At 40.3% G+C, this 26,808-nt stretch overlaps 1 protein-coding gene across 2 annotated transcripts in view; it reads left to right on the top strand.

Annotated features, from left to right (window-relative positions):
• Positions 1-26,808, top strand: part of abca5 (ATP-binding cassette, sub-family A (ABC1), member 5) — a 118,100-nt gene that overhangs the window by 13,040 nt on the left and 78,252 nt on the right. The window contains exons 3-8 of one of the 2 annotated variants that reach the window (XM_078570980.1): positions 1,400-1,573; positions 14,032-14,147; positions 16,728-16,954; positions 19,371-19,512; positions 22,050-22,238; positions 23,704-23,851. In XM_078570980.1, coding sequence (XP_078427106.1) covers positions 1,400-1,573; positions 14,032-14,147; positions 16,728-16,954; positions 19,371-19,512; positions 22,050-22,238; positions 23,704-23,851 — 996 coding nt within the window. The remainder of the gene's footprint in view (positions 1-1,399; positions 1,574-14,031; positions 14,148-16,727; positions 16,955-19,370; positions 19,513-22,049; positions 22,239-23,703; positions 23,852-26,808) is intronic. The other variant, XM_078570981.1, reaches the window with a different exon arrangement.

Raw genomic sequence — 26,808 nt, 5'->3', positions numbered from 1 at the left:
TATACCACTGTTTTTAGATTAAACTATAGAGGCTCTTTATTCTCCTTTACAATTAAATTTCACAGTGTGCATTGAAATAAGGATCAATTAAAATGTAAATCTGTTGGAGCATTTTTGTACTTGTGGTTGAGCAAACGCAAATCTGTTGGATGCTTGTGGAAATAAAAACCTTCCCCTCAAACAATTAATTAACAATTTTGGCTTTTAATTAAAAGTATTTATTTCTGAGGTGGGATGCCCATTCTGAATCTTTTAAAGTATCTAGGGCAAGTTGATGAGAAGAGAACCCATAGACTGCTGGCAAATCCAAGGAATTCTGAGCTCCCTGGGTTTAGATTTAATATTAAATACTGCAGTTCATGTTGTGATGTTGAAAGATATGCCAGTATTACAGTAATGTTGCTCAGAGATTTATTATTGAAATATTAAATAGATATATTAAAAATCCTGAATTTTTAAAAACTGTGGTGTAAATACATTAAAATATTGTATTCCCATTTTGCTCTTATTTTTCTGTTTGCACTATTTTAATTTCTATATTCCCCCTTAAAAATGTTCTATACTTCAACTTATATTTTGATTTGTAATAATTAAAGATGCTTTCAGTATCTTACGATATTCTGGAACTTGGAAATAAATAATATAATGTTGCTGATTATCTGAAAAATGGCTCCAAAGGCTGCCTTTCAGCCACTTGATTACTGGAACATTGAAATTTGACCTGATTATGTCATTGGAGCAACTGACTAAACCTAATGTTTTTTCTGGCCACTCTTGAGTGCCACAAATACAAAATGGATTATTTTGTCATTTGCTGATAACTGCATTGTCAAAACAAGTTATGTTATCAGTGTTGCAGTGCAGATTAAGAAATGGGAAAATTGGCTTCCCAATGTATCCAAGATACAATTTACGACTTAATTCTTAAAGTGCTTCACTCGATCGCTATTTTAACATTTGTCAAAATGGGCATTCCTAAATTGTGTTTAAACTATGCTATTATTATCAAGTTGGTTCCTTGCAAACTGCAGTGAAGCTGCCTCGGTTTAACATATTGTGGACCATGATATTGGAGTGGCTTAGCATTTAAAAGAGAAAAAAAATCCCAGTGGTCAAGTAGAGTTGTTCCAAGTAGCTTGTTACACTTGTGTGCTATTCTTTGCTTTCCATTATAGTCACAAATAACAGATCAATGCTTTAAATTATTTTCAAGAATAGCAGTCAGGGCAGGTAATCCTTTCTCACAACTATCTTGGAAGGAATGCAGCAAGAGTAATGTCATTGGAGGATTCTTTGATGAGAAAGCCATATTGAAAAGTGTTGCAGAACTGAGTGTTTCCTGTCACATCATCAAGTAATGATATTAGAGACAGATTTAAAAAAATTCTTCTCATTACAGAAATGGTACTGCAAGGATTCAGAGATGAACAAGCAATGGAACAAGCTTGCTGTTCACATGCCTCTAGACCATTAGTGGGAGTTTCGTTCATCAATTCTTTGTCATATCAACTTCGATATCCCTACAATAAAGTTCCACGTACCACTGAAAGGATTGACTTCATTGATGAGAAAGGTAATATGGCTTAAATTTTGTGAAACTAAAATCACAGACTTCTAGGTTAGGATGTCTTCACATTCATTTAAACGTATTTAGTAGCCCAATTTTCTAGTAGCGCTAGGTATCCTGAATTTTTTCTGCCTCCACCTCTCTCTCACTTCCTGTAAGACCTTCCTAAAAGCCTATCTTTTTGACAGATTTTAGTCACCCCTCCTAATATCTTTAGCTCAGTGTTATGGACAAGAAGGGGACTTCATTTAAATAGCACTAATTTCTCCTCTCACCACCCATCCATAAACAGAAAGATGTTTTGATTTGTTTCCCTCATTTTAAGTGGTGGCATATTTCATAGCCCCTCGGTTTTGGTGCAAATCAATTTTCTATTAATAACCCCACAACAGACTCGAGATAGGATGAACTCAAAGAGTTAGTTTATTTGCACACACTCAAAACACAAGAAGAGAGTTGCAATGTTGCCTCCACACTCAGACAGTAAAGAGAGGGATGGAGAAAAGAAAGATTTACAGTGCAGAGACCACAGAGAAAAGAAATATTGTTCCACTTGGGTTACAGAATTCAAGTTGAATGAGGTATTCTTTCACGGGCGTTGGCGGGTTACAAACTGATGCTGTATAATTCACTTTTCCAGTGGTGTTGACTTCATAGACATGCAGAGATGAAACAGAATTGTAGGCAATGGTACAGAATTTCCAGCAGAAACAGTGTAGATGGGGTCAGGTGTTCAATCTGAGCAGAGCTCCTTTCCTGTGAGGCTGCCATTTAAATGGTAAACTGCAGACTGAGCTATTCAGCCCAGCAAGTCAATATTACTTACTCAACAAGCCAGAGGCCTAAGTCATGTGACTTTACCTCTCCAAGACTTATTCAACAAAGGATGTTTATCCAGTGTTTGGAAATTGGCTTTGTATTCAAGGCTGATAATGTCTTAGCCATTACGGATTAAAAGGAATGTTTGAGAGGTCATTGGCTTAGTAGACATCCGTCTCCACTGACCAACCTGGGGTAACAAATACAAAAGGCCTTCGATGTAGCTCCCTTTGAAGTAGGGCTGTGTAGTCCCCAGGTGATCGAAAGTAGCTTCTCGGAGATAACGTAGCTCCTCAAAGATAATGGGTGTGAGATTTCCAAAACTGCAAAGTGGCTTTTTTTTGTTCTGGAATCACAGATAGACACAGTTTCAGCCATTATAAGGATCTTTGTTCAGTTTTATTTTGAAATTTTAGAAATAGCGATGAGGGCCTGAATGTTACCTTTGACAGGCGCGCCTGATCGGAGGGCCTGGGAGCGGTCGGGAAACAGACCACCTGATTGGCCCCCGACCACAATTTCACGATGGCTGGTCAATTAATGGACAGCCAGCCAGTGTGAAACGCGTGCTGAAATGCTCAGTGCTGCTGGGCTGGGAAGAGGGCGGGCAATGACATATCCTTGGGTGCAGGTAAGTGCTGTGCGAAAGCTCCCTGAAGGCAGACAGCTGCCTCAGGGAGCTGGCGACCTGAAAAGCTGAAAAAAGTGTCCATGTATCATAATCAATCACCTGAAAATATAGCTGATAAAAATGCTGTCCACAGAAATTTATTTTTATTTTATTTCATCGCGGAAATTTCATCCCGCCCTTCGATGAGGTTTGATGAAAAATGCAAAGGGCACCTGGCCAATTCGCCCGTCCTCCAACTGTAAGGTTGGAAGGGCCATGAAAAATCTGAGTCAATTGCGCTATTGGCTTAATTGCCCTCTTAATTGTCGGTGGGCGCACTTCTGACTTTAGTGCGCACCCGCTGAGCAAAATATCGCGTGAGTGCGTGATGACGTCGGAACACTTGCCTGACGTCTTCTCGTGCGATTTTACACCCAATCAGTATGTGTTCCTGATAGTACTACAGGTACTATCTCATATCTCACATTGCTGTACAACCATTAGTATGTGTGAATAACTACTAATCCATTTTTTGTGGTCCATTTGCTAACTTTGGACGCTCTTCTGGTGGAATAGCATTAGTTGTTCTTGGCTATCTTTCTCTATTACATGAACTTGCACGTGTGCACCTTCATTACACTCAACTGGTCTAAATTCCCCATTAGCACATGTTATCAATCCTTGATTGTTATGACATGTCAGATGATGTGTGCCAAGTGGACCAAATCCACAAGGGAAACGTGGTCGCGCTATCACAACAGTTCTGTAATTTGTATTTATTACGACATGTGTATACTGAATTCAGAAGCAATAAGTCCATCGAGACCTTTAGAGACTTAAAAAAATAAATTAAAATATTTATTAACAAAGTAAAAGATGTCAAGCACATACATGAGACTACAGTTGCTGTTATAATAACTCCTAACATTCCAAATTAACCTGACCCCTGAGTTACACTCCCTTTAAGGCAACAGTCCGAAATAGATTTTAGATTTAAAACTGATTCAGCAAGTTAACACAATACCCTGAACAGTAGAATTCCAAATGGCTTTTTCTCAACTCCAGTTTTGTAAAACAGCAGGCTTATGCACAAATGATGGAGGCTTTAGTAAGGCTATTTCGCACACTCCTGTTAGATCTTACATGGCCTTCTGACACACAACCTTTCATTCTCCCTTATATATGTTTCTCTCTTTCAATTTATAAATTCTATTGTTCCATTTGTCTTTGAAACTTTATCTTCCTCATAACATAAAACTTATTGCCAATATTATCAGTAACCTTCGGGAAAAATAAACACATTCCTTAGCCTTGCTTATCTGGCTTGTTGTAAGCAGACTAAGATCCCTTTGAAATCCAAATATCCCTTCATTTATCTAAAAATGCAAATTCCCTTCACACCTTACATGCTAAGCCAGCATCCATATTTACTCATTAGCATGTCAACCACTTAGCTTCTTTTGATGATTTAAACTTGCAGTCTACTTGACTCCAAATGTAATTACATCAGACACACACCCAACTGCACCTACCCCCACCCCCATAAATCTACTTCATAATAAAGCAGAAAAATATTATGAAAAAATATGTTTGTTTCATGACATTGATACCTTTTCACCATTTTAGGCCAATTTAAAGAATTCAAGTTTGATCCTAAATATGGGACCCCTACAACGTTTGGGAAAATTTCAACAAAATGCTAATCTACATCTTTCCATGTCCCCTTTCCCAATTTGAACTTGTGTATTACTTTAACACCTTTCTGGAAGCAATCACATTTCTCCTACAGTCCTTCCCCTTTCCAAACCCATACTATTGTATCTCCATCATCAACATGGGATGGATGCCATTTGCAGTGTCACAGTAAACAGTCATATCACAGTAATCTATAGAGCCCAAACATCCATCCTCTGTAGTCATGTTTGTGGTGCTTATCTGCACCCAGATGTCCAAATAGGGGGGCCCATTGCTGGGACAGTGTGACGGGTATCAGCAATTGTATTAATCCAAACATTTTCCTGGCTAACCCGAAACTGAAAGAGGTGAAGTATTTATTCCTTCACACCTTTCAACTGATTAATGTGGAACCATTTCAATTTTGGCTCCTCTTTATGCTCAAATGGAATCCATAATAGGTAAAAAGCAAGAATCAATTTGTCCATGATTGTGTATGGTCCTGTCCATTTTACATCAAATGAGTATTTCATAGGGGTGAAGTTTCACAACATCACGCGATCCTCTACGTTATACTCAAATGGGTTTACCTTTCTGTCAAAATATTTCTTAATTTGATTTCATGACTAACCTGTATTTCTTGCCACTAATTTATATACTTCTGTTACATGCTCAATCAAATTCTGTAACCATTTCTGACAACATGGTTGCAATGTTAATGGGGAATTCCCTTATAAAGTTAAGTGTTCTGGGATCCTCATTTGCTATCCATTCATGGCTTGATATGAACTTGCACCTGTAGTCTTGTCATTAAACACAGCGGAAGCAGATCTGTCAATTTAGTGTGGTGTTCTGTACATAACTTATTCAGCATAGTCTTTACAGTTCTATTTCCTTTCTCCACAATCCCTGAGGATTATGGGTGATGAGCTGTGTGTAATTTTTGCCGAATCTGCAGCAATTGTTGTGGCGCTGTAATGCTTTCTCCAGTAAAATGCAGACCATGATCACTATCCGCTTGGACTGGTATTCCCCACCTACAGAACACCTCACTGAGCAAGATACTGGTAGGAAATGCTTCTGTCCACTTAGTAAATTGATTGATCGCTACTAAAGCATATTCATAATTCCCCAAAGTTTTAGTGGATGGGCCTATAAAATTGATCTGCTGGTGCATCCAGGGACCATCTGGGGGCAGTTGTGACCTGAGCAGTGCACGATTAAACTGAGATGGAGGATTGATTTGATCTGTAAACATGTTAATCATCGGTTCAGGTGTTCTTCCATCCCTGGCCATCAATAGACATGGTGACAACTTCTGTAGTGTAGTGGGTGCTGAGTAGCGTCCTGCTGTCAGGTGAGAGTGGAACAGTGCCAACATCGTTTCCCTTAAAAGTGGGGTTAAATAGAGAACCAGGTTAATTTCTTTGTTGCAAACCATCAGCGGAGAGGGATTACCTCCTGGAGCTTGACCACTTGTCAGGTTAGCCTATAGTGTGGGCTGCGGAAGTGGACGCTTGTGCTGATGCCAGACTTTGAGGTCGCAGTAGGGATAAACAAGTCCTGTAACTCAGAAATATAAAGTTCAGTTTCTTTAAACACAACCGCGGCCTCTGTGGTGGGATTGGATAGAACCAGCCTGGAAGGGTGAGACCTTCCATGGCCATGGCTTTAGCTAAATTATCAGTTTCATTATTACCTCGTATGTGTGATGAGGAATCTTTTCAATGCCTTGTTACCTTTCCCACATGACAGCGAGCTTTCCATTGTTTGAGCACATTCCAGGGCATGCTCAGTAAATTCATATGCAGGAAAGCTTTACCCATTTTTGTGATCAGGGCCAGGGAGAGAAATCATGGGCCCCGGTGCTTCTCCTGTTTCCAGGCCCTCAGGTGACACTGTGCAACAGAACTTTTAAGCTACCAGAGAACAAAGACTAGTTCACAATTGTTTCGTGATCAGTGAGTCTGAAGACTCTGCTGATTGCTGCTTCTGCTTCTCGCTAAAATATATTTTCAATATCTACTATGCAGCACAGCTTTATCACAATATTCCAATACCTCCAAAAACTCATAAGAAGCATCAAGATAGAGTGGAGTAATAGTTAAGTAGACAAGAGGACAAGATTGAAGGCAATGGAAAAGAATCAGGTGCAGTGTAAAACAGGTTACTGATTCACTATGAGCCTGTTATGCACTCCTGTCCTGGCAATTTCATCCCACAAAGCCTGCTCACAGTAACCTTTCATTAACAACAAAATAAACTGAACTCCAGCCATGGTTCCACCCTCTATTCACAAGATAATTATGAATGAGAAAGGGTTATCTAGCCCAGTTCATCTCATCCATCCCAGAATGACATATGAACATACGTATTCGGAGCAGGAGTAGGCCAATTGGCCCCTTGAATCTGCTCTGCTGTTTGATAACATTGCCTACATTATACCAGTGACTACAAATCTGAAGTACTTAATTGGTTGTAAAGCGATTTGGGACGAGGTGAAAGGTGCTGTATAAATGTAGGTTTTGTCTTTCTTTCATTACACCTGCATGTGGTAGGCAGAGTGACTGTAACAATGGTGAAATTTGAGGCCCAATGCTGATTCTCTAAGGATAATTAATCACAGAGCAATCAATTGATATTAAGAAAGCAGCTACAAAGAAATCACTACATTTACAAAAACAATTCAAATCTGTAGCTGATTTCCCCCAACCCTCCCCCTGACCTACTCCAACCTCCCTCCAAACTTCCCTCCAATGTTGTCATCCCCCACTCCCCCCCACCACTCCAACCCCCAAACCCCCCACAGCATCCAATTGGTTTTAAAATTACAGGGATTTGGCTTACCATTTTTCAAGCAGGAACACTCTGTTGCTGCTGCTTCTTACCTTTGGGCAGGCTCGTGGTTTCCTAGTGGGCTTTTTAAAAAAGAAAGAATCTTGTAGCTTCATGAAGGTCGGAAGCAGCAGCAGCAGCAACGAGTGAAACTGACCCAACACTGACAAGGCAGCTTCAAAAAAATCGGAATTCTCAGCCTGACAGAAACATTTTTTTTAAGCCGATCTTTCAGGCCTGCAGCTCTGGCTGCTCAGCATGGACAACGAGAAACTGTTTGAAATACCGAACCCAGGCCTGCCCCACCGCACCCCCCACCCCCACCCCCAGACCCTGGGCCCGATGTATGCACCACCTGCCCTGCTTGTGATATAGTGGGACTAGCAGGACTGGGTTACAAACATATCGGCTGTCAGATCAGATGTTAGTTGGATCTGATGAGGCATATTGGGTGGCAAGGATAACTGCAATTAGTTCATCTTGTTGTGATGAGTGGACAGGAATTTGGAATTCCATAAACTGGTCAGGATTCATCACACCCACTATTGCGCATCCTGTTTTTGGTGCACCATCGACATTGTACCATGATCTGTCAACATAAATATCTCGGCCTTCTGGGATGGGACTCTGTCCTGTCGGACTCAGTTCCATCTCTAAAGATGGCAGTGCACACTGATGATGTTTCCCCTCATAAGCTAACATCAGAGGTAGGAGTGTTGTTCGTCTGGGGGTAACATCTAAATCATGTTGTAGCAACTCGAGTGTCCCTTTACTAATTTGCTAAGAGCACACTTTTGTGTCTCCTGGCCTCATCAAGAGATTAAACAGTATGTGTGGGGAGTGAAGGATAATCTTCTGTATGTTGGTTGTATAAGTAAAATGCCCAACTGCCCAAAAGGTAGCTAGGAGATGTCGTTCACAGGTTGAATAGGTAGTCTGCCCCCTGCAGGAGCCATGAGGCAAATGCAATCAGCCTTGGGGAGTTTTCCTGTTGATAATAATTACTGCCTCCCTCAACATGTCACATCCCAAGATTCCCCAAGTATCAGGTACAGCCATATATAAAGGTTCCCCTCTTCCCACTCTCAATTTAATATCTGCTCCGGGAAATGCTGATCCCATTGGTGTTACCTTGTTAAGGGCCCTGTAATCAATAGTCAGTTGACAGGAACCATCCGGCTTCCTGAGGGGCCATATAGGGGAGTTGGTCAGAAAGGATCCTGTTCGTAAAACCCCATGTTGCATTAATAACGCAATGATTGTCTGTAGGCAAGGGACATTTTCCCATGGGATAGGATGCTGCTTACAAAACTTATGTGGGTTCCCATTAATTTGAACCCCCGTATCTAATCGTCCACAATCACGTTTAGAGACCGCAAAAACTTCCACATTCTGATGGATTATTGCGTTTACTGCTGGTAGCAAATGTTCATGGAAAGGCAGTATTTCAGCCTTTTTAATCACAAAAATTGAATGGGCATCCAAAATCTGGACTACACCTTTTTCCAGAGGTTATGGCAATAAGCAACTTTTGAGTGTAATGGATAATAATTCCTGCCTCCCTCGACATGTCACTCCCCAGGATTCCCCTTGTATCAGGTACAGCCATATATAAACGTTTCCTTAATTAAGTTCCCCTCTTCCCACTCTCAATTTAATACCTGATCCAGGAATGCTGATCCACTGCCCCTGTAACGCCCTTAATCCATTCACGGAATCACAGTATCTTTACAGTGCAGAAGGAGGCCATTTGCCCATTGAGTCTGCACTGGCTCTCTGAAAGAGCATTCCAACTAGTCCCACTTCCCTGTCTTATCCCCGTAACCCTTGCACATTGTCTCTTTTCAGGTAGCAATCCAATTCTCTTTTGAATACCTGAATTGAACCTGCCTCCACCACCCTTTCAGGAAGTTTGTTCCAGACTCCACCCACCCTCTGGGTGAAAAAAGTTTTCCTCGCATCACATTTAATCCTTTTGGCAATTATTTTGAATCTGTGCCCGCTAGTTCTTGATGTTCTCTTGAGTGGGAACAGTTTCTCACTATTTACCCTGTTCATATCCCTCAGGATCTTGAATACCTCTATCAAGTCTCCTCTCAGCCTTCTTTTCCCCAAGGAAAACAGCCCCAACCTCTCCAATCTATCCTCATAGCTACATCCTGGGAATTAAAGGGTTTTCCATTGCGCTAACTGCCTTTCTGGGTTTGGGATATGAATAATAGTCACTGAAGAGTTGGTATTTATTGGCATTTTTTGCTGTCAGCACCCTGGCAGCAAAGTAGTGATTACCGATCTCCCGTGTCGGTCGTATCTGAACCCCACCTCAGTGATTCTGAGCGTCTTGTCCCCATCAATTAGTACCCTGTTTCTGCTACCACTTTGTTGGTGAGGGACCAGATGGTGTTTCTGTACTAGCTGGGTAAGCAGGATGTAATCTCTGGTTTTACTGCTGAGGTTTTGTAGTGCCTATTATTTGCACTGTGAATGATCATTTTTCCACCCTACTGGCTAAGGCATTTACCTTATCCCTGTTGGGATCCCATGGGTGTGGAGTATTATTGGGTGGGTTATCTCGAGGTGCTGGAGGCCCTCCTGTTCTATGGTCGGTTAAACTGAGGTGGACCTCGCCTTCCCCCATTTTTCTGTCTGCTTGGAGCTCTGCTCTCCCTTGCTATATATCCCAGCTTATTAAAATTATAACACTTAAGGGGTTATTCTCGATCCTTTCTCACTGTCTTTATCTTTCTCAGGGTGTTAACAGCCCTTTCCGAAGGCATCTGATGCATGATCTATGACCGCCTCGCAATCACCATGTTTATGAAGAGTATATCCTAACATTTCCCTGATGGAAGAGGCCAGACCTCTTATATTTTTAAATGCTTCCTTATCCATCCCTACACAGGAATGTTCCTCTGGTGATCCCTGGTCTAACTTATAAATCATATACAGTGGCTTAGCATAGGCTAGAGGATTTTCCTCCGTCTGCTGTTTACAGTTGTCTAACAGCGCAGATAAGTCCAGCTGATTTATTCCTAGCACTCACTGCATTCCACTTATTAGCTCTTCCAGTAAAGCAAAGGAATACACTGCAAAGGGAGGTAAATCACTTTTGACTGACAAAACATTCCTTTTGATATTTTGATTAGTTAAATGTGGGTGATATTTCTTCAGGAAAACTAATACCTATACGAATTGAAGTGGGTAGTCAGTGGGATTAATACAGCCCAATTGAGCAGTGAGGGCTTAGAATTCCAGAGGGTGCATTTCTGTTGTATCACAAATAGTAATTCACCTCTCTTCCTCTCTAACTAGTGTGGGCTGTGCTCTTGTAGCGGTAGGAGCTATTGGGAGATCTTCATTATGATACCGTTCGGTCAGTCCATCCCAAGCTTTGGTCTCAGCAATGTAATTGCCCATGGTAATAGCAGCTACCACAGCTTGCTGTTTTCCCAATATTGCCTAATTTCTTACTGACTGGCCACGGTCAGCTTCCCTGCACGGTGTTACTAATTCCTTTCGCAGTGTTCCATGTGCGTCTTTTAACTTCAGCTTTACTTGTGCATCCTCTTGTGTCAGAGTAGCAATGTGTCCTTCAGCTAACTCCAGCTTATGCTGTGCTGTGCCAGCCAGCATAGCGTTTAATGTCTGCTGTTGCAGGGATGCTGTCAAGGCTGCTAACCGGTTATGTGAAACGTCTAATTGCACCTGCTATTGCTGTAACTTCTCTGACTGGGTTTTTGATTATATCATCATCATCATGCTGGATGAAAAACAACGCTGTGTATGTGATGAGGTTAAGGACTTTATCTGCTTTCCAGAGCTTAGCCAGGACCTACTCTTGGATAAATGCCACCATTTCCTCAAAGGGAATCGTGTTGCACCTCTGTACACACTCTTCTAACAAGGTCTAGACATCGTCTGTACTACATTTAGTGATTAACTTATCCTTAAATGTCTCCCAGAGGCTTTTCTTCCTGTTATCTTTTCACAACATAGCTTGTACTTTTAAGAGACACCACTGGGTCAGTTCAATCTGCCGGCTCTCTAAAAAGTTATCCCCACAGGAATTACCCTTGGCCAAACAAAGTTCCACCAGAGCAGTAAAGCCTGTGGAGGGTCTTTCTCCATATAGAGAAAAGCAGCCAATGGCTCCAATATGAGCAGTGGTTTGGCCCAGTAGGAGAATGGGCTGCAAGGAAATGAGCCAAGGAAAGCACAAGAGAGAGTGTGAGCGAGAGGGGGTGGGGGAGCATTTGAACACTCTCAAATAGAAAGGGTATCAAAGTAATTGAAAGGGGGCATAGGTTCATCAGGGTATTATGAAGGATGAGGAGGCAGAGTTAGGAAGAGAAACTTGTGAAGCTTGGGCTTTTTCATGAAAGCTGCAAAGAGCAAGTGAGTGTGTGTGCACGTGCGCGCAAGTGACACACACACCCACCTTGATGCGGGACACATACACACATGCCCTCTCCCACACCCCCTTGCCCCACCCCCCACACACAGGGCCAGGTGAGGAGGAAAATCCAGGCTGAAAGGCAGCTGCTTCCGATTCCCACTTTCGTATGAATTCCACCAAGGCCAGCTAAGGGTTTACACCACCAGTGGTGAACACAAGGTCAGTGTTAGTTAAACCCAATTCCTTAGCTCAGCCCTGGTCCCCTCCCCCTTCCCTAGTGACCAGGACTTGGGGCCTAGTCTGTCTGTTTCTAGCTCCACTTCTTAAATGAAAAGGCAAAAAAGGTTTTATTAGTTAGCTCTGCTGCTTGGCACTTTATAATAGTGAGTTTTAAAAATGAGTAAATACTAAAAATATCAATTTATTGCTTTGACATTGTTGTCTATGTTTTCTTCATACCGTAAATTATTTTTGGAATTTCATGTTTAATGTTGTGCCAAACCAGATTTTAGGCAGTGATTGCTGGGTTTCTTGCTGAAGGGAAATGAGAGGCTCACAAGAAGTCTGATTGCTTTTTGGAGGGCTTACAAAAGAGGATATTTTTGCTCCATTTGCTGGGCATTTGTAAGTGTGGTTTAAATTTAAAACGGAAAAAATATTTATCACTCAATGCAAAGTGTAATTTTTCTGGTAACAAAGCCGACTTGTGTGGATAGAAATAGCACATCATTGCAGGCGAATTGTTTGGTGCTAATTTACTGGAAGGATTTGCCGTTTTTAAACTTAGAAGTGAGACCAGGATTTATGCGCTAATAGAATATGTCACTGTTAGTTCAAGATATTCTCATTTGTACATTGGATTGTTGTTTGCAGTGCTTGGGGGACAAGTTTATTGGATGTTGCTGTCTGGACATTGCACAGGGCCAGGTTCAAGGAAGTGGAGCTGGTTGCATCATATGAATGACCAAGTTGTGTGCAATTGTCTGACGAAACAGTGGCTGTAAAGTGATACTGAAACCTAAACTTTCATTGGCCTTTATAAATAGAGGCATAGAGTACAAAAGCCAAGAAATTTTGCTAAACCTATATAAAACAGTTTGACCCCACTGTGACTATGGCTTCCAATTCTGGGCACCAGAAGGGTGTGAGGGGGAGGGTTAAAAGGAGGGACGGTTGGGTGGGATAAGGGGCCAAGAACAGAAAAAGCACCAGAACCGATGGTTTCTCTCCCTGGCCCTGATAAAACATAACAGTGAGTTTCCTTCAACATTTGTCCTGTAGTAAAATCATAAAACATAACCTTACTCTGACCTAAGACAATATAGTACATTTCACTTTTCGAGGAGGTATGCAACTAAAGACACAGGCTTGCATGGTGTGATACTGGATCCTTACATTGACTACGATTAATCAGAATATTATATTGAGTTAATTAATCAATACACTTTGATTCCTTGATAATTTGCACATAACTAAACTAAAACTAATTACTAAACCTGGACTTCCCTACAATATTACTATGACAATAAATAAAAACTTAATGATTGACAAATAGATGATCAGATTGGAGGATAAACCCAATACCACTTTTTTTGGCAAAATGTTCAGTTTCCATGAAATTTCTCAAGCAGAGTTTGTGATGCCATAACATTTTCTCATTCAATATTAAAGCCTGCTATTAAAATGGGATGGCTTTGTTCATAGCTACAACTTAAACTAGTAGTCCTCGGTTAAGTTATGCCTGAGTTTGTTCCTTTATTATTTTTTTTTCAGTCATCCAGTTTAACTGATTTTAATCTGTCGGCTGCATTTAATATTTCCCATCTTATTGACAAGTTTCTATAAAAATACACATTTTAATGTATTAAGTAATTTTGTATTGTAAATCCTTCATTTCTATTTTACTTTTAACGGTTTATGAATTGTAATTTAAACTTGAGTCTGTATGTTTGGACCCCAAGTGGACACTGCCCCCGATGAAAATGATAACTGCCCCCAATATGAGTGGAGATACACATATTTTAAAAAGTGATACTATAAAATAAATGCATTGTGTTATTTTGATTATATGAAAATGTTATTGTGATACTTGACCATCTAAAATTATCCCTTCTAATATGTTTATTCCAGCAAGTTGCCGTTTGGATTCTGCCCCCTTAAGTCAACTGACAGACTGTCCTGGTGCTATGTACCTATTGTCAGGATTTGCAACAATACAAAAACATATTGATGTTGCCATCATCAAGGTTAGTCTAAAGTAGATAAGTTGGGTCAAAAGTTTTACACAGGTAATGCATAGGAAGAATATTTTATTGTCTGACAGATCTACAGGAAACTATTGCATTGGGTATTTATTTTTATCTTATGGAGAGAAATGTTCTATTCTTAGTCCCATGTTGATTTTTCACAGCAGTGAAAGTAAAATGTTCATATTACTCTTGGATAAAATATGTAACGGTTGCTACTTCATATAATGTGCCGAAGATTTCACAAAGGGTACTATAGGCTACTAGTCTGAAACTTGAACTTGATCCATTGATTCTATAATACATGTGATCATAGATATAGATAATAGATATTAAAATCACAGACTCTGTGAAAGGTTTGTTTATGATTTATATAAAAAAAAGAATTTTAACACAAATTCGATTACTTTAAAAGTAAATCAGTGAAACAGAAACGTTCTTTTTGTTTGCTTTCAATTTTTAAATTTATTTGTATTATTGGAAAATTATCTAAGAATTTCACACTGTTAACATAGTGAAAAGGCACCTAGGTGCTTTACAGGAGCATTATTGAACAAAATTTGACATGGAGCCACATAATAGATTCATAATATTAAGGCAGATGGCTAAAAGTTTGATCAGAGGTAGATTTTTATGGAAGGTCATAAAGGAGGAAAGAGAGATAAAAAGGCAGAAAGATTTATGGAGGGAATTCCAGAGCTTAGGAACTTTGAGGCTGAAGGCACGGCTGACGATGGTGGAACAATTAAAATTAGGACACACAATAGGCCAGACTTGGAGGATACAGAATAGTCCACAAATATCTCAAATTTCTAGGGCTTCTGGGGATTTATAGAGTTGGGAGCAGCTAGGCCATGGAGGGAAAACAAGGATGACAATATTAAAATTGAATTGTTCCTTAACCAGGAGCCAGTATAAATAGGCAAGCAGAAGGGTGATGTGTGAATGAAACTTGATAAGAGTTAAGATATGGGCAACAGAGTTTTGTGTGATCTCAGTTTTACAGAGGGTAACCAGGTAGACCAGGAGTGTGTCTGAATAGTCAAGTCTAGAGGTAACAAAATAATGGAAGAGGGTTTCAGCCTCAGATGAGCTGAAGCAAGGCAGAGTTGGGCTATGTTACCAAATAAAATAGGTGGTCTTAGTGATGACGTGGATATGAGGGTGGAAGTTCATTCAGAGTCAAATATGACACCAATGTTGCAAACTGTCTGGTTGAGCATCAGACAGCTACCAGGGAGAGGGATGGGTTCAGTGGCTGGGGACTGGAGTTTGTGGCAGGGACTGAAGACAAAGGCTTCGCTCTTCCCAACATTTAGTTGGAGGATATTTCTGCTGATCCAGCACTTGATGTTGGACGTGCAGCGTGACAATCAAGAAACCAGAAGGGTTGAACAATGTGGTGATGAGTAATACTGGATGCTGTCAGCATAGATGTGAGAATTAACACTGCTTTCAGATGATATCTCCAAGAGTCAGCATGTAGATGAGAAAGAGGAAGGGACCAAGGATAGATCTTTGGCAGACACCAGAGGTGGCAGAGCAGGAGCGGGAATGTAAGCCATTGCAGGTGATTCTCTGGCAATGCCTAAACGGATAAAATTGGAACAAGACGAGTGCAATCCCTCCCGGTTGGATGATGATGGAGAGGAAGATGGCGTGATTGCCCATGTCAAAGGCTGCAGGCAAGTTCAGAAGGATAAGGAGGGATAGTTTACCACTGTCACAGTCACAAACATATTTCGTAACAGGGAAGCAATTAGCTCAGACCAGTCAGTTTGGTGGCTAGGGTTTCACAAGGCCAAAGTTTGGTAAGGCCAATATACTAGGTTGTCGAGTTGTTAAATAGAATGGACCAACGCTATCACATTCAATCATAGATATTGTTGTCATTGTCAAAAAATGGCTATCCATTCAATGTTGATATTTATGTATTCTGTTAATTTTTTAATGCTGGAAATTACAGGTTTTGAGTTGGGTGAAAAGTTTTTGTCTGAACAAGTCTTTTCAGATGTTTCTTTTAAACAGTTCACTTTTGCCAATATTCTTGTACTGAACTCACAATTTGATTTCAAAAAGGCAGTAAGAGTAAAAGAGTTCTAATGTTATCCCTTTCTTGTTACGCTCTTGGCCTAGTGTACAATATTAACCATACCAGCATAATAAATTATACGCCCAGTTCCAAAACTATTTTAATCAGTAATGAAAATATAGCACAGCTTTGTGACAGTGAGGGCATTAACATTATTTTGCCCTTTATTAAATAGTGTTTAATAAGACAGGTGAAGCAAAATGGCATTTCATGCATAAACTCTGCCTTTCACAGGTTATGCAGTCTGTTTCTCACCATTGTTAATTATGTGCTGCAACTGAACTAAAGGAAGGATCAAATTTTGACCACTGTATGAATTTATCATATATTTTCCTGAGTCAATGGAAAAAAGCATAGTAATACATTTACTCTTAACTTGTTGAGTTAACATGTTTATCTAAATTGATTTGTAAAAGACTTTTTGGTAAATTTCCCCTCTTTGTACATAATTATGCATAACTGTTAAAGGCTTACGTTTCTGTTTACAGACACAAACCAATTATTCTGTCTGGAAGGATATCATGCCTCTACACATACAGATGATGGGGTTACCAAGTCATGTTGGTGCAGACATCTTTTCGCATCTTGTCACTTCTCTTTACTTTGTTATTGCCTTTGTGCCCTTTGTCAATTTTCTGCTGATCAACCTTGTAACAGAGAAAAAGGAAGTGAAAGATGTGATGAAGGTGATGGGACTATATGACTCTGCTTTCTGGTGAGCCAAAAGTGTGCATTACTTTGTGTAACAGTTTAAGCCAAAAGTTATGTAAACTTGGTCATTGGTCTTCTAAGTGATTATTTTTGATAATGTGTGCGAAGTAATTTTAAAGCCACTGTAGAAGCCAAATAATGGGCAACGGACATAGTCATAGAAAGTAGCTACAAGTTCTTGCATGTTTAGCATGTATTTTCTTTGCATGGCAAGTTGCTGAAAGTGCAAGTATTTGACGTCACAGCAAGGGAAACTGGGTCTCTGGAACCTGAGTAGACAACTGTGTTGTCTACTTAACCAATCAGATTGAAGGATTGTGAAGTTAACAGCACAAGGACAAGGAGCAATTGTAAATTAGTGGGTGAATCCAATGCCAAGTCAGGTACAGAGAGAGAATTAAAGGGAAAGAAACATTGTACTAAGAGAGAGGGTGATAAAAGACAAAATGGAAAATTAAAAAATTATTTTAGATTTTACATTTTAAAAACTCCAATTAAAATCTGAATGAATGAGACTCCACACTTGAAATAGTTAATTTTCAGTGCCAGAGAGGTTGTCTGACAATGATTAACACACAGCACATTGTTAAAAGAATGCTTAGACTGAAATGGACAGAGCTTGACTTTCTACAGTTTAGCAAGTTTAGTTCTTATCTAACACACAAATCCAGCAACTTCATGGGCAGGATCTTTAGGGCGGGGGACAGGGCCCGCCGACGAGTAAAATGACGTTGGACGGAACTCCCGATGTCACCCAGCGTCGTTTCCATTTTCAGGTCAGCTGGGGTGCAGCCGAGTCAGCTGTGCGCCCACCGACCTGTCAACGGCCTATTGAGGCCATTAACAAAACAATGTAGGCAATTGACAGGGCTGCCCGTCCAACCTTAGGGTTGGCGGGCAGGCTGGGAGCCCTGGTGAGCTTAAGAAAAAGCATGAAACCTCATCCGCGGGCGGGATGAGGTTTCATGAGGGTTTTTAAATGTTTAATAAAGGTTTCAGTTAAAGTGATGGACTTGTCCCAACTCATGTGACAGTGTCACATGAGGGTACATGTCAGGGAAATTTTTTAAACATTTACCTTCAAAGCTTTAATTCTGAACCGATCTCCCTGAGGCAGCACTTAGCCTCAGGGAGATAAGTGCACTCTTTTGCGCGCATGTGTGAAAGAGTGCACTCCCGGCTGAGGGAAATCCCGCCCCCCACCCCCCCCACCGCCCGCACAGGGAGCGCCTAGTTCTTCCTGGCAGATGTCACGCTGGGCGGGCATTAATTGGCCTGCCCGCTTAAAATGGTGGCGCGCCCTCGATTGGAGGCACTGATCGGAGGCACGCCTGCTTGCGCCCACTCCTGCACTCTCTCCCTTCTCCTCCCCCCCCCCCCCCCCCCCCCCACCTTTGGGTTGTTGGGGGGGGGGGTTTTCTTCCCCATGAAATTCAATGCATTTCAATTGTGAGGCGGACAACACAATGCAACAACAGAAAAGCGCATCTCCAACAGTAACTTTTGGAATTCCGCATTTAACCACACATATGCTCTTGCCTGAAGTTGCTGTAATGTTTGCACTTAAATGACGATCAATCCCTAATGGAGAATAGTTTCTTGTAAATTTGGCAATTAAAAGTTTTGAGGATTATGATAGAGCATCTACGTTAGAAAAATAAATTAGTCTAGTTACTAAAAATGTTATATTATCTTGCCTTTCTGTACTTTTGTTATGCTTTGTAAATGAGAAGGAAACTTGTAGATTGCTCCATTTGACAGTATTTTTATTCAACTGAAAATTATAGAGCCAAAGAAGGAGATTATTCAGCATTCCATGTCTGTACCAACATTTTGCTACTGCAGTCCAAAGCTAAGCCAGTGATAACTGAAGTCACTAACTCAATATGACCTCTTTACTTTCATGAGCAAGTTTTGTCTTGTTTTCAGTAGAGGTGTAGAGATGAAGATCTATAAGACAAAATTCACAGAGAAGCTTTGCATCAACTGGATATTTTAAGTATTTTGAGAAAAGCATGTTTCCAAGTTGATTATATTAGACAGAGCATATGTAATTCAGTATAGGTTTCTGGAATAAGGAAAGAAAATACACCTTACAATGTCAGGAAAAATCTTTGATCAAGTGATGAATATGGCTCAACCAACTATTGAACCCATTTTTTTCTTGTTAAAGTGCTTTTCTTTTGTGCACAAAATAAGCAGATAAACTTGAGCTTCTGTAGCTGAATAGCCACAAAAACTGTTATAAAGTGAATTGTCCTATAGCTCAAATGAGAGTCGTCTTTTTGTTTTAAAATATCGATAACAATACTTCCTTGAGAACATGGCATTCATATAGGTAGAGTGCCTGAAATTTGAGAGGTGTTCATTAGTTGCTGGTTTATATGTTATTAACCATAGATTACTCCTTTCATTTTCAGGCTTTCCTGGGGCTTATTGTACATGGTTTTAATCTTCATTCTATCCTTGCTGATGGCAGTCATTGCTACACAAACATCTCTGTTTCCAAGAAGCAGCATATTGATCATCTTTCCATTGCTGTTTTTGTTTGGAATTTCTATAGTAAGTCATGCTCCAAATATTTTAATCGATGATGAAATATATAAGTAAAGTGAGGATTGAAATAAATGCATATTGTTCAGTGCGCAGACTTATCACAAGACTTGTAGTATTGAAATTAAGTGTTTGATAGAGTTCTTTCCCAAATGTCACAATATTCTTTAAATGTTTTGTCATTCACTGTCAGATTAATGAAGGTAAATTGAAACTGAATCAAGATATTTCGTACAGAAATCTGCTTCCTTTTTATGATAAACGGTAATCCTATGTAACAAGGAATTGTTGCAGGAAAGGCATAGAACTTGTATCTTATGTTTTTTTGTGCATGTGGATAATATAATTGTACAGTATGGTTCTCATAGTTATCACATGCTATGTACGGATGACTCTTTAATTGCTTCCATCACTATCACTAGCTCTTCATTTACTTTGACGAATGCTGCTTTTAATGGATACAAAAGGGAGCCTTTTTCATCTGATGCTATTCTTAGCTCTGAAAATGTCCCAGTATTATTTTTCACAAATGTCTTACTCCATTCAGATTTGCCTAGTTTGCCAAAATTGAAAACTGATGTACTATTTTCTGTTGTGTGCGTTTTCCGAACTAAAACATTGCTGTATCAGATTTGGGAAGAGGAATTATGTTTGGTGTTTGATTTTGTTCCTCTACATTTCATGTGCAATTCAGCAGGAGCTCATTTTGGCCACTGTACCTGTGCCAGCTTTTTGAAAGAGCTCGCCAGTCGGTTCCACTCTGCTACATTTATCCCATAACCTTGCAAATTTTTATTTTCAAGTATTGTGTGTGTCTTTGATTTCATCTGAATCCGTTTTCTCCCCCACTGTCCCCTACATAATCTCTTGATCATCCAAAATTCTGTGGCCTAAATAATCTCGCACAAAGTCCCACATTCTCACCCCTGTCTTTGCCAAGCTCCAGTGGTTCCTCCATACCAAGTGGATCAGTTTCATGGGGTTCATCTCATTTTCCAATTCCTCCATCTTTCTCTGAGCAGTTTATTAGTCAAACGTCCCAGTCTGCACCTTTGACTCTTACAACTCGGAATTATTTCACATGCTACTGCTCCTGGCTTTGATGACTGGTCCTTTACCCTCTACCTTCCTGTTCTTTGTAGCTATTTCTCAAAACTACTTTGCAATGTTACCTTTTCTCCATTCCTTCGAAATCTCTCGAACAAAACATCTGTTGCCATAACTCATCCCGTGGCATGGGTATGGGATTTGTGATAGATATGGAAGTTGGTGACTTTGGTCTTCTCAATGCTTAACTGGAAGAAATTGCAGCTTATTCAAGACTGGATACCACCCTACCTCATTTAACCCTATCTGTGTAACCTTCTATTTCATTCTCCCTCATGTACTTAACTAGCTTCCTCTTAATTGTATCTATGATGTTCACTTCAGCTACTCCATGTGGCAGTCGTTTCCACATTCTAACCACTCCCTAGATTAAGATGTTTCTCCTAAATTACATTATTCGATTTATTAATGACTATCTTACTTTAAGACCCTTAGGTATTGCATTTTTAATGGCCTTGTTAATTTGCATTGCTACTTTTCACTTGTGAATGTGTAAGCCTTGGATCCCTTTGCTCTACCTTACATAGACACTTATTTTCTACCAGAACCTCACGTTTATATTGAAGTTAATTTGCTATTTACAAGCCAATTGTGAAAGTTTACTAATGATTTTTGTATTTTGTTACAGTCTCTCTCAATATTAATTATACCCATCCTCATTTTGGTGTCATCTGCAGATTTTGCAATTATACTTCCAAATCCAAATCATTTATGTAAATGGTGAATAGTAGTCGTCCCAGCACTGATCCTTGTGGAACACCATTTCCCAATTTTTTGCCAGTCTGTGTAATTGCCTTCAACCCCTGCTCTGTTTCTATTTTGTAATCAGCTTGCTATCCATTCTACTATTTGTCCCCTGACTGCACACATTCTAACCTTAGTCATGGGTCTACCATGTCAATTTGAAAATCTAAGTATGTTATACTACTGCATTACTTTTCTGTACTTCAAAGACTGCAATCAAATTGATCAAGCATGACTTTCCCTACTTTAAATCCTTGTTGAGAGCTGTTATGTTTTTCAGCTGCTGGATGTTCCTCTATCATTTCTTTTTTTGCCGCTGATGTCAAGCTAACTGGCTTATACCCTTGTTCATCTCCCTCTTTTTTAAATAAGAATGACGCAAGCTGTTCTCTGGCACTATACCATTTTCTAATGAATTTTCTTAAATATATAATAGTGCCTCTATTATCTGTTTCCTAGCTTGTTTCACTATGTACAGATGTAATCCATCTGAACCAAGAACACAAGGTTTTTTAGTTTACTGAGAAACACATTGAAAGGAATGGACGTTTTAAGGTCAAAGAGCACTTTCTTTTGTTCCCTGATTTCTTTGTCCTTAAAGGTAAGTTGGTAAAACATAGAAAGTTACATTACAGTAGCAGGAACTTGAGTCAACATGGCACATAATTTTAAAATATGAATCTTTTCTTTTATAGATTCCCTTTTCATTTCTGTTGACTCCACTTTTTAAGAATCAGAAGATTGCTGGCTTGGTTGGATCATTAATGCTGATGGGTTTTGGATTGTTTAGCCTTCCTACTGTGCTGGTCAGAGATTTTCCAGTGTCTGCTGTTTGGGGACTTTGTTTGTTCTCCCCTAGTGCCTTAGCCATTGGAATTGCACAGGTACTTAGAAGCAGGGAATTGATTTTGTTGGTCAGATATGGTTTATTACTGCTATGTCCAAAATTTCCCACTCCTGCCCTCTGACTATCTTCAGGAGTTAGACATGGAAATTTAAATGAGGCCAGGGTTAAAATGGCATTTGCCGCCATGATGGTGCAGCCATCCAGTCTTCTCACTCACGCTGCCCCCATCCCATCCACCCATGTCACACTTGCCGTGCAGGAGCCTGGTTAAAAGCAGAGCTTAAAACCAACATTTCTTGTTCTGTCTACACTTATTGCAATACTGAAGGGTGGTTCTTATATTTTGTTTCAGTCTCTTAACTGACTGAGTAAATCAGGTTATTTTTAATTTCAGCTTTTTTTTTGCTTTTAAAGTATTGAGCTGTATTTTGTTGCATAATTAGAAGTGTGGCTAACAAACTGTTGACAAACATCTAATAATTTGCATACACCAATTTTAAAACAAGTGTATCAAACAATATATATTGTAGAATGTCAGCATCGGTATTGCCGACTACTTTATTGCTTAATAAGTATTTTGGCTGAAATCAATTTTTCTATCAAGTAGAATTTGTTGCTTTGCATTGTTTGCTTGACTGTTTGGTCTGGTAGGTGGTCTATTCCCAGTCTTGCCAATGCCACTCTGGCTACAGGGAAGTGTTTTAGAGAACTGGGGGCAGAAAGAGGAGGAAATTTTCTTTCCTTGTTTACTATTAATTGATCCTACCCTGCTACCAGGCCTTAACTGTATAGGGCCAAAACTGGTTAAGTCCATATCAAGAGAATCAATTGATCACTTCTTCCTATCTCCTGCATGGCAAAGCTGAGATTGGTGATTTTGTACTTTGGGGATTGTTTCTAATAACTAATTTATCACTGTGCTAATGCATTATACTAATACCATATTTAATGAAGCAATCTTACCAGGTAAACTTGCGAAACAATCTCCCCAGCCCTATAAAAACCATTGTAATCCTTCCTTGTTCATCTGGCAAATAAGTATAGCCTGGACAATAGTTTAATCTGTGTATGTCATAAGTACCCGCCCATAATTTCATTATGGAGTTGGAGTGATCCTGTTGGATTTTTTTAGCTCTAGAATTGCAATGCTCTGATTTTGAAGTTCTCAAATCTGCTAGAGTTGATAAACCTTGCCTAAATTATTTCTGACATTTAGAGCTTAAGTGATTATTTTTGACCAAAATAGCCTCTGTGTCCATTGTGCACCAAATATTTTCTGGATAGAATGGCAGCTATAATGATATTGATTGTATTAGTGCATTGTTGGTTGCTGTCAGTGGAAATGCTCCTCTTTTTCTCTTCCACCCCTGACCCTGAAATCTGTATAGAAAGTGATGTAAATTCCATTATTTTTCTCACAGCATGAATCAAAGTTGAATGTGCACACTTGGCTTTGTTTCTTGCTGGATTGTATTTTAATTGGAGCTCTTTATTTTTGCTAGGTTGTGCTTCTTGAAGCTATTGGTGATGGTGCTCAACCCTCAAATTTGTCAGCAAGCCCATTCCCCTTGTATATCCCACTTTTCATGTTAGTCCTAGACAGTTTCCTGTATCTGCTTGTGGCTGTATACCTTGACCAAGTCCTCCCAGGTATGTGAAAATACAAATAAGACAGTGATTTAATCTTTTGGACACATCTGAAAGGCTAAATGTTTTGTTCTCTATGCCGATAGGAATTGCTGTGTGCAGTTCAATGTCTGAATAATTCATAGATTGGTAAATTGGTGCATGAATAAAAGTTTTCAGAGATCCGTGCCAGTTGGAGAAGTGTGCTACACCCTGCAAAAGAGCAATTGATTGATCGCTATTTAAAAGTGAGAGAGTTTAAAAGGAATGATTGGATGTAGTCAGTAGATGTAGTAGATGTCTGAAGACTTCAGTCAGTTCTTAGTTATTTAGGAAGAAGGACTTTCCTTGTGCGCTGGGATAGGGTCTTAGTCAACTTGAATATTTCAAATTAAGTCATGAATGTAAATGTTTTAATTATGTGTTATATGCCATATTGCAGATGAATCATGCTTGTCTTGAAAGCTGAAAGGGCATTTATTTTCTGTGCTTTTAAATAGTTCTTGTGTGTTACATTGCTTAAATAACTATTGTCCATTTAAACAGGAGCATTAACATAAATCAAATAATCTTGAACTTCCAAGGAGTGACAATCACAGTTGGATTGCCACTCTGCAACTTTTTACTTATCTTAGTCAGGAGCTGCGCATCTTTCGCCCAACCTTCTGACTCGGGCCTGATGAGAAAAGTGCAGTGCAGCGGGTTCCCAAGTCCTTCAGTGCAGGGCAGCAACATTAGGGGAAGTGAAGCAACACCCCCTTTTTACAGCACTAGCTGCCATAAAGCGGGTAAGTTTAAAGGTCCCAGCCTCTTTGAGACATCATGGAGAAGGTAAATATGTGATGAGTTGGGTGGTTGGGGAGAAGGGGGTTGGTAGGATGGGGAGGAGGGGTTAGGATGGATTGGGGGAGGGTCAAGTGGTAAGTCAGGTGGTAGCTAGGGGGGTGGAAAGGGAGGGTAGATGGGGGGGGATCGGGAGGTTGGGGTGTAGTCAGGGAGTCGGGAGGGTAGATGAGGGGGGGATCGGGAGGTTGGGGTGTAGTCACGGAGTCGAGAGGGTAGATGGGGGGGTGGATCGGGAGGTTGGGGTGTAGTCAGGGAGTCGGGAGGGGAGTCGGGAGATGAGGGCATAGTCCGGAGGTTGGGAAGGTAGTCAGGGGTAATCGGGTTGTGGAAGGTAGTTGGGGGCGGGAAAGTCAGTTAGGGAGGTGAGGGGTGGTTAGCTGGGGAAGGTAGTCATGCAGCAGAGAGGGTAGTCTCGGTTTGTGAGGGTATTCGGGTGGGTGGGGTTATACCTCGGGGGGTCAGGTGGGGGTCGGGGGTTCACTAGTATAGTACCCAGGAGGTGGACATGGTTTTAATCCTTTTAAATTTTCCTGGGTAACTATTCTACTAAGAGAGTCAGAACCATCCAAAGTCCCCAACTTAAATTGGAGCATCAGATGGCTCCCAGGGTAATTGCCCATTAGAAGTTTGAACTTCCCAGCAATTTCCATGCACTCCTTGTGTGGGAACTTCCAGGGGGATCCCCCAGTGCATCTTCTAGGGTACCTCCCAGGTACAACCCCCCCCACCCCAGAGATCAGAAGTTCTGGGCCATTATTTGAACAGTATTCTTATTACATATTTGCATATGTACTGAAGTACTTTGCTTAAGTACTAAAGTGTCTGCAACTGTTATGTGCAAAGGATAATGTCTAGTGGCAGACATTGAACACTGGAGAAGTAGAAGAGAGCACAGGACAGTGAAAAATTAGGTTTCTTAGATTTTTATGTTGTATATTCAATTTATTGTATATTCAAATTGAAATTTGAAATCCCAGTTACCCACTAGGAGAATAAAGCCACAAGATTCCATGGTTTTAAACAAACAAAATAAACTTTACAAAGTCAGAAAAGTAAAATAATCTATGATATCTATCTTTGCTCTAATATTCAGAATAAACATAAGGTAAATATGAATTAACAGGTAAACTGTGGTCGAACACACCACAATGCACATTGAATGGCAGATGTGACCAAGACAGATCCCATGGATTTCTCAGTCACCCACCCAGACTTCAGTGACCACTGTGAGTCACAAAATCTTGGTAAAACTCTTTTTCCCTCAGGAAGGAGTTCAATTCTTCACTTTCGAGGATATAGCCTTGGAATTCCCTCAAAGTCCACTCTGACTGGGACTACCTGAATAACTGCTCACTTCCTGATGGTTCAGTCTCTTCTCCTGAGATTGTGTTCCATGGCTTCCCACCTCTAATTATCGGCACACTTCCAACTCTTTTGCAGACCGATAGCTTCACTAAGCTGGCATTGCCTCTGGTTTCACCAAACTCCAGTTTCCCAGTTGCACCGAGCTGTAAATGACTCCCATCACTTCTTCTGAGCCCTAACCCTCTCCACGGAACCAGCAATCTTCCACCATCCTCTCGGCTCCTCAGGACTTCTCCCAAGCCCTAATTGCACCAAATGGCTCCCAGGGCTTCTCCGTGAGCTGCAAACCACATGAAGCCCAAACTGCTAGTCTAGGCTGCACCAAACGGCTCTGAGGGCCATTTTTTGATAAATAACTGCCTGGAGCCTGCTAACAGTAGCACTCTTTCGGTGTAGCATCTTTCCCTGCTGCAGAACACTCAGATAAATTGAAACCAGAGAACCTTCTTCAGCTCCATCCACCTCCATGACGACATAGCCTTTTAGGGTTCACTGAATGCTTTTAAAGTAATTTAGCTATAACTCCCAAAACAAAACATCTCTCTGGACTCCACTTCTTTGCAAGTAGTGTAGATATCATGTCTCCAGTTCTTCAGCTAAGTAAGCCCACCTGCTGTTTTAGGATCTTAGCTTACTAGCTATTAACCCCTTAAGTCGACATGGCCCCAAACTTTTAAATGTAATAGAGCTGCTTTAGTTGAATTTATCCCATTTTCTACAGTTAAACTTAATCTTCTCAGAACTAAACATTAGCTCAAAAATATTAACGT

The sequence above is a fragment of the Cetorhinus maximus genome, chromosome 24 (assembly GCF_964194155.1).
Source record: "Cetorhinus maximus chromosome 24, sCetMax3.hap1.1, whole genome shotgun sequence".
Taxonomy (NCBI): domain Eukaryota; kingdom Metazoa; phylum Chordata; class Chondrichthyes; order Lamniformes; family Cetorhinidae; genus Cetorhinus; species Cetorhinus maximus.
Note: the sequence above shows the minus strand (reverse complement) of the source record. Positions and strands in the feature narration are given on the sequence as shown.